Here is a 7895-nt window from a genome sequence, read left to right on the forward strand (position 1 = left end):
TCCCCTCACCGTGCCCCATTCCTGTTCTAAAAGGAACAAGTCCTCTGCTCCCTGCTGCGACGGGGGGATGCTCAGCCCTAGCCCACCCCACGTCCCCCTCTCCCACACTATTTGGGGGATATTATTCCATGAAAGGCAAATTATTTTGCCTCGTTGCCACTGGATGAGGAAGGTGGAGGCTGCATGGCTGGACAGGGAAAGCGGCCAAGCTCGGCCTTGCCTCCTGCATGAAGTGTCCAGTTGCTCCCCAAAATGTGCCGGACATCCCCAACGTGGTGGGGATGAGGTGTAGGGTCCATGCCTGCAGGCACCATCCTGGTGGGGAGCAAGAGCGATGGCAGGAGGGTTTGGGGTGCCGCTTGGCTGCAGGGCAGTTGGATACAGGCCCTGCTCTCCAAAACTGGTCCCCCGTGATCCGTCGTCCCCCCGGGCAGGGTTAGCACCAGGGGTCCCGCTCCGCTCGCCCGCGGCAGAGGCTGTCGCTGCGCTGCCACGCGCTGTCGATGAGGCTCTGAGCGTCCTCGCATTTCTTCTTGATGGCAGCATCCAGAATGGCCTTGTGCAGGAGGTCAACCTGAAACACACGTGTGGGGCAGTCAGGAGGGGAACGGACCAAAGCTGCTTCTCTCCCTTGGTGTTGAACCACCCCAAACCCAGATGGCAAAGTCGCTGTGTCATAAATACTGGTGACAAAGGGGGATGGGGCTGAACCAGGCTACTCCCCTCACTGGCTCTGGATGCTCATGGCCCGTCTTGCCATAGGATTTGGGCTCCAAATCCCATATACCATGGTTATAGGGACACTCTGTGGCTCTCCTGCGTCTTGTGGGAAGGCTGGGTTCAGCCCACACGGAAGAATTCACCCCCACTTTCCTCAGAGGGTCCTGCTGGCCCTTCCTCACCAGAGCAAGAGTGTGCTGCAGCCTCACACACTCACCTGGTAGATGTTCCTCCATGCGGCTTTCAGCGCTGAGAGGAACCTCTCCAGTTCTGTAGTGCAACTAAAATAGAGGACCCAGGGGGGCAGGAACTGCTTGCTGTCCTGAGCAAACTCCTAAACACCAAGAGAGAAGCTGGCTGTTACCACTGGGGTCCTTGCCCAGCCCTGGGACAGCCATTCCCAAAGCACCACGCTCACCAGGATACAGTACTCCTTGCCTGCCTCCGTGGAGACAGCGGTGATGTCCGTGAGCTCCATGGTGCCCAGCGAGCGGAAGAAGCTGGTCTGACAGTCCTCGTGGCACGTGAAGGCCTTCTCGTCTGTCAGCACGAGGCAGCATGGGACACACGGTGTGGGGGCAACACCCTGGGGGATCACCTGCATGGGGTGGGGAAAGGGGGGGTTAAAATCCGGCATGAAGGAGATGTGTCTCCATAGGGTGCCCCATGGGAAAACCCTGCTGAAGAGGGAGAAAACTGCCTCCTCCATCCCTGCCAGACATCCCTGGGCAGCTCCAGATTGGCAGAGCTGTGCCCCAGAGGGGCTTCGGGTGATGCACCCACACTTGGGGCCTGTCCCCGGCTCACCCCTTTGGAGACAGCCTGGCAGAAGTACTGCATCCAGTCGGCCATGTCCTCCTCGTTGTCGGCGCTCAGCTCCAGGGAGGGCCGGTCCGTCAGGATCACCTGGAAGGAGTGGGGCCGGTCGGTGGTGTTGGAGCGCCGGCATCCCCCGCACTGCTCACCGCTGGGAGAGAGGGGGGAGGATGGAGATCAGTGCCGGGGCGGCCTCAAAGCAGCCTCCGCCTGCCCTCCCGGTGCTGCGTGGCGCCTGCTCCCCACAGGAGACATCCCCTGGGCTTGCTCCAAGGATGTCCTCGGTCTCTGCACAAAAAAAAAATGAGAGTGCTGGAGGGTTACATCAGCCCTTCAGAGGCCAATTCCCCTTCAAAGGGTGTGCAACAACCAGGAGGAAACGAGCCCATCTCCAACTGCTGGCACCGGAGCCTGAGCAAACAGGCATCTGCACCCAGCCAGGAGCAAGCAGGGAGTCCTGCAGCATGGACTGGATTGTGATGGGCCCCGAAACATCTCTCTGAACACCTCAAGGAGCTCCTGATCCCCAGATCCCCAGTGGGTCTGGGTGCCACATCCTGCCAGCCACTTACCCCATGTTGATGGAGAGCAGAGGGGTGACGTCCGTGCGGTCCGGGTACTGGTACAAGATCCCGTTGCTGCCGGTTGGGAAGATGAGAGAGGTGGTAACCGGAGTCAGCTCGGCTCTGGCAACTGTGAACACCCTCTGCCTCCGGTCCCCCTGCCACTCCTGCCCTGCCCTCCACCCATAAAACGGTGGGGTGTGCCTCCTGCTGTATGGAAAGCCACAGCTGGTGGCTTCATCCTCCCAGGTGACAAGATGGGTCCTCTCCATCACCCAAAACAGCTCGTGGGCAGCAAACTGGTCCCAACACCTTCTCCAGTGAGCCCTGGCTGACCCCACTCCCAACTCACAGCCCTGGCACCCACCTGAGCACCACAAAGCAGGTCTTCCATTGCTCCTTGCCCAGGTAGGAGGTCCCTGCCTTGTAGTGTAGGATGCCATCCTTGGTGACCGTGTTTTCAGTGGAGGTGTAGCTGTGGCTGGCGGGTCCCAGCGCCTCATCCATGGGGTCTTCCCAGTGGACAAGGCCATAGAAACGCACAACCACGTTGCAGGCCTGCAAGAATAAGAAGTCAACGGGAGGGAGTCTCCCATGGGAATCTCACGTGCAATGATGGCCGCAAGGTCCAAACTCACCTCACACTTGGATTCCTGCGCCACAAACTTTGCAAGTGCCAGTTTCTCCATGGTGGCATCTGTGAGGATACTGGGGTACGGCGGCTCCCGGCACCCTTTGATCATGGCTGACTTCAAGGAGAGCAGGAAGAATCTGAGAGGGAGACAGAGATGTCTGATGAGGCTGGGGCTGAGAGGCCTCCTCTCCCTCGCATGCTCTGATGCCAAAGGCACTTCCCTTCAATGTGAGCCTCTGGTTTTCCAGACCAAAGGATCCCAAAATCAACCAACAGACCAAGGGTGCGAAGTCTGAACTCCAGGAAGGAGATGGCTGAGAGTGGGAGATGGACACTCATCCCAACAGAGATCCAGGCCCTAAAGAGATCACCTCCCTGAGCTGACAACATGCAGACAGACCTGGGGACATGCCTTGAAACTCAAGATCTTGTCCCTACCCATCCAAAGTGACACAAAGGACACACAGTCTGCGTGGCCCAGAGCCCCGAGGCTGTCAGCCTGAGGGACGGGCTGACTGCTGTGTACCTCCAGGGAAGACACTCCGGGCTTATCCGTGCTCAAGGCATTTCCAGTTTCCTGCAGGGTTCAGCCGCTGGCATCAAACCAAACCCCAAACCCCCACTGATGGCAGGACTTTGTGGTGAAGGGCTGTCACCAGTCTCCTGAATGCCCCAGCTCACCCAGGAGGAAGCACCACAGCCCGGTCCCTGCTTACTCGGTGAGAGCCACGTCCGCGGCGTCAAGCAGGAACTGCTTCCTCCGGTTGGTGCACACCAGAGTCACCGTCTGCTGATCCAGCCCAACCTGTGCCACATAGGACGGGTTCAGGAAGCCAGGAGGGAGATGAGCAGCAACAAAGCAGGGCTGAACCTGGCTTCTGGCCCCATGGGAGAAAGGCAGCGGTTGCTCTACTGCCCATGTGAAGACAGGAGCAAGCTGGGCACCCGCAGAGGTGGGATTTAGAATCATAGAATGGTTGGGGTTGAAGGTACTTTAAAGCTCATCCGTTTCCAACCCCTGCCACACGCAGGGACCCCTTCCACTAGAGCAGGTTGCTCCAAGCCCCTGTGTCCAACCTGGCCTTGAACACTGCCAGGGATGGGGCAGCCACAGCTTCTCTGGGCACCCAGTGCCAGCGCCTCAGCACCCTCACAGGCAAGAGCCTTATCGCCAACCTGAACTTCCCCTGTTCCAGTTTGAACCCATCACCCCTTGTCCTATCACTACAGTCCCTGATGAAGGACCCCTCGCCGGCATCCTTGTAGCCCCCTTCAGACACTGGAAGCTGCTCTGAGGTCTCCACGCAGCTTCTCTTCTCCAGGCTGAACAGCACCAGTTTTCTCAGCCGTGAGGGAGGATCACTTCCAACTCTCCCAGTCTCAAAGATTCACTGGCCAAAACACTCCCCATGGACAGAGCACCTCACAAAAACACCCCACTGTGCTGCTCCTGACACCCCTGCAGCCTGAGTGGTGAGGGCTGACCCCACCAACCCACCTCCTGCTCCTCTCCCCAGGGGCTGCACTCACCGAAATGTAGTCCAGCTCATTGTAGGAAACAGCCTCCTCCACCATGTACGGCTTCTCTGCTGCCCCTGGCACAGACACAAAGAGCCACGTGAACTGGGGCAGAGGACCCCAGCGCTGGACCCACAAACCCAGCTGTGTCCCAGGCAGCATGGAGCTGTGGGCCATGTGTCCCAGCGCCTTCTCGGGGGACAAGTCAACCTGAGCTCCCTACTGTGACTGCCACCGCTCTGGGGGACACGAGGCAACTGGCTGGAGCTGGCAGTGAAGGCACTGAGCTCTGGTGCCCTCGTTTATGGACAAGCTCCCTCCCTGTGGCCGAGCACAGAGGCTGTCGGGATGGGATGTACCTTTCCGGATCAGGTACACGTAGCAATCTGTCAGCAGGACGTAGATCAGCTGTAGGTTCCCCTCCATGTGCCCGGTGCTCATTCGGATCATCTGTGTGGAGGGAAAAGAGCTCTCAGCGGATGCAGGCCCAGAGCTGGTCCCTTGGGGGAGATCGTCAGTGGCCACCTTACCCTGAACAACTGTTCCTCATTCTCCCGAAAGACATGGATCATCAGCAGGAGGAGATGGTTGTTATCCACCCTGAGAAGAGAGACAGTAAAGGATGGACATAGTCATAGGGCTGGATGAGTCCAGGAAAGGCAATCTCCTTCCTTACTGAACTTGTCCTTTGGGATTTCGGAACCTGTTGGCCCCCAAGACCTTCCCCTCCTGACCCCTTGTGCCTTCTCTTCAACCTGGAAAAGGATGGGCTTTGCCCCCCAAACCGAGGACAGAGAGAAAAGTGACAGCTTGAGCTCAAGATTGGTTGGGAGATGCTCTCCCTGCTGAGCAAACCCAGCCTCACCTGAACTCGGAGGGATGGGTCAGCTCCGAGGGGCTGCCCTGTCCTTCCTCCACGCCAGAGTCCTCAGCGCTGCTGGGAGAAGGGCTGGGCTGCTCCTTCTTGGGCTCACAGAGAGCCTGGGGCTTGGTGGTGTCTGTCTGGCCAGTGTGGGGTTCATCACTCGCCCCTCCAGACTCCTCTACTGCCCCAACTGCTTCTCCTTCTCTGCTTTCTTCTTCAGGAGCCTCAGGGCTACCAGAAACATGTGGCGGTTGGCCAGGCCCTGGAGAGTCATGGTGGCCACCACCTGGTGCAGCAGCGTTTGGACTCTCGACGGTAAAGCGGTAGAAGTCCATGGGGGCTGAAATCCCCTCACTAAAGTCGCCAGAGGACGATCCATCTGGGGTCTCCCCTGGCGTGCCAGTCCGAAAGGACTGCCCGGGGGGCTCGAGGGGCACGCTCCAGCCCCCGCCGGGGTCCAGCTGCCCATTAAGCCTGTCCATCACCTTGCTCAGCGGCTGCCCCACGCTCTCCATGGACGTGTCCTTCATCTCGGGGATGCGCAGCGCCAGCTGGCCGAGGGCAGAGCGCTCAGCACCCTCCTCCTGCCTGCCGGGGCCGGGCTCACTGCCAGGGCCGTCACCCCTCTGAGGGTCTTCTCTGTCGCTCAGCCCGTTCACGCCGCTGTCACCGCTGGCCTCGGGCGCTGCGGAGCTCACCGGCTCCTCGTGCTTTGCTTTCTTCTTCTTGCCCGTTTTCTTCTTCTTGGCCAACCTGCACAGTGAGAGACAAAGAGAGATGTTCCTCGTCTGTGCCTGCTTAGACTTCTGTGGTGTAGAGAGAGATCCCTTTCATAGAACCATAGGATCTGGTTCTGTGATCCTATAGATCTAAAAGGATCTTAAGAACATCAAGTTTAAGAACATCAAGTCCAACTGTTCCCCCACCACTAACCCCTGGCACTGAGGCCTCGTCTACACGGAGTGTGAACATGTGCAGGGATGGCGGCTCTAGCGCTCCCCTGGGCAGCCTGTTCCAATGCCTGAGCACCCTCTGGGGAAGGAATTGTTCCTCATATCCAGTCTAAAGGACTTTCCCAGCAACCTTCCTTTGCAACTTTCCCTATTGCACAGAACGTTGTGGCCACACAGAGCCTCGTGTCCGTGCCAGCCACCACAAGAAGAGCAGGCTACAGACACCGATCCCTACCCATCCAAAAAGAACAGGGGCTCCAGCTGCCAGACGCAGTATCTTGGGCTTCCTTTGACTGTGAAGGGGACCACAAATGGATGTAGAGCTAAAGTGAGGTGGGAGAAATCCCTGTCTGAGAGCAAGATGCTGGGAAGGGAGGTTTCAAGAGGACGTGGGAATGCTGTGTCCCTGCCTGCCAGAAGAGGGAGATGCAGGCTGGAGCGAACGGCACTCTGGGATTCCAGCTGTGGAAGTGTTCAGGCCTCCCATGGCCACCAAAACTGCTGTCAGGCCACTCCCGTTTGGGAGGTGAGTGCAGTGCTCCCCTTCCTGTGTGTCTGTGATGTAACCCAGCTCCTCTCAGGAAGAACAGGGTGTGAGAACAAAGCACAGGCTGCTGGGCTGGTTTTGGGGTGCCCCCGTCCTGGGATGGGAGCAGACAGAGCCTTGAGCTCTGTCTGGGTTAAAGGCTCCAAGGGACCCCTGGGGATCTCCTCTGGAAGAGTCAAACACAGGACTGCAGGAGGCATCTCCCTCGGCAGGTTTAGCCACAGCTCATTGACAAACAAGAGGAAGGACGGGAGAGAAGGTCTGAGACCCGGAGTTGCTGCAAACCTGCCACCAGCTGGAGAAAACCACACATAAAAGCTCCCGGCTTCCTCCGAGCTCTCTGATACAGTGTCAGGCAAAGGTGTGTATGTTGAGCCAGCCTGTAGCTCTACAAGACCCAAGGGACCAGCTCTGTTGACACCTACAGGGCATCAGTTGGTGTTCAGAGGTATAAAACCACCTTCTGATGATTGTATAAAGGCTACCCCACAGATGCTGTCTCCGCTGGGCTAGAAGGGTTACACATCATCAGCCTGTGGTGCCAGATGAGAGTCAGGGCCGCGTTTCAGGCCAGGCAGCTCTGTCCTTACCTGATGACCTCCAGCTCCGTGCAGCTCTCAGACTGGTCTGTTCCTTCAGGGGTGGCTTCTGCCTTCTCCTGGGAAGCCGTGTGCACCGGTGTGGTCTCAGTGGAGGATGTCACATCCGATTTCTCCTCGTTGAAGGGGTTGTGGCGCTGGGTCGGGCTCTTCACGGAGCCTTTGCTGCCGTTCGCCTCCGAGGCGGTGGAGCGCGGGCAGCTCAGCGTGTCCGTGAGGTCTCCATCTGCAAAGACAAGAAGGGAAGAGCTGGATTAACGTCAGCACAGGCACTAGACCGAGCCAAATCAAGCAAAGCTGGGGGCTGGGGGCATTATATGGTCACCACACTGCTGGCAGTGACACCATCCCAGGTACCCGCAGAGCACTGTCACATCGGCTTAGTTCAGAGACTGCTGCAGGCTGTTTGTGAGGAGGGAGCGAGGCCAACGTGCCACCCAGCGTCACTCTGTGCTTTGCAATTTAGACAACACAGACACTTAGCTGAAATTTAGACATTTAGGTGGAAATAACAGCTTGGTCCCCAGGAGCCAGCAGCTGGATTAAGAAGTAGCATCCTTGGGAAGGAACTTGAAGGGTCTTGGGGCCATGGTGCTCCTCAGTAAGATGCCAGCGAGCCAAGGCTGCTGCTTCCCCTCTGCAATAGGGTCTTAGGAAGATGCTCACTCAGTAGAAGAGCC

At 58.2% G+C, this 7895-nt stretch overlaps 1 protein-coding gene across 1 annotated transcript in view; it reads right to left on the reverse strand.

Moving 5' to 3' along the window:
• Positions 1–436: 436 nt before the first annotated feature.
• PLEKHM2 (pleckstrin homology domain containing, family M (with RUN domain) member 2) overlaps positions 437–7895 on the reverse strand; it is a gene marked incomplete at its 5' end in the record, with an annotated part of 13952 nt that continues 6493 nt past the window's right edge. The window contains 13 exons of the mRNA XM_010015709.1: positions 437–574; positions 938–1054; positions 1139–1318; positions 1528–1687; positions 2109–2174; positions 2467–2657; positions 2738–2870; positions 3450–3538; positions 4264–4328; positions 4611–4701; positions 4782–4851; positions 5117–5869; positions 7207–7441. Coding sequence (XP_010014011.1) covers positions 437–574; positions 938–1054; positions 1139–1318; positions 1528–1687; positions 2109–2174; positions 2467–2657; positions 2738–2870; positions 3450–3538; positions 4264–4328; positions 4611–4701; positions 4782–4851; positions 5117–5869; positions 7207–7441 — 2288 coding nt within the window. The remainder of the gene's footprint in view (positions 575–937; positions 1055–1138; positions 1319–1527; positions 1688–2108; positions 2175–2466; positions 2658–2737; positions 2871–3449; positions 3539–4263; positions 4329–4610; positions 4702–4781; positions 4852–5116; positions 5870–7206; positions 7442–7895) is intronic.

This window comes from Nestor notabilis, unplaced genomic scaffold (genome assembly GCF_000696875.1).
Source record: "Nestor notabilis isolate BGI_N333 unplaced genomic scaffold, ASM69687v1 scaffold30495, whole genome shotgun sequence".
Taxonomy (NCBI): domain Eukaryota; kingdom Metazoa; phylum Chordata; class Aves; order Psittaciformes; family Psittacidae; genus Nestor; species Nestor notabilis.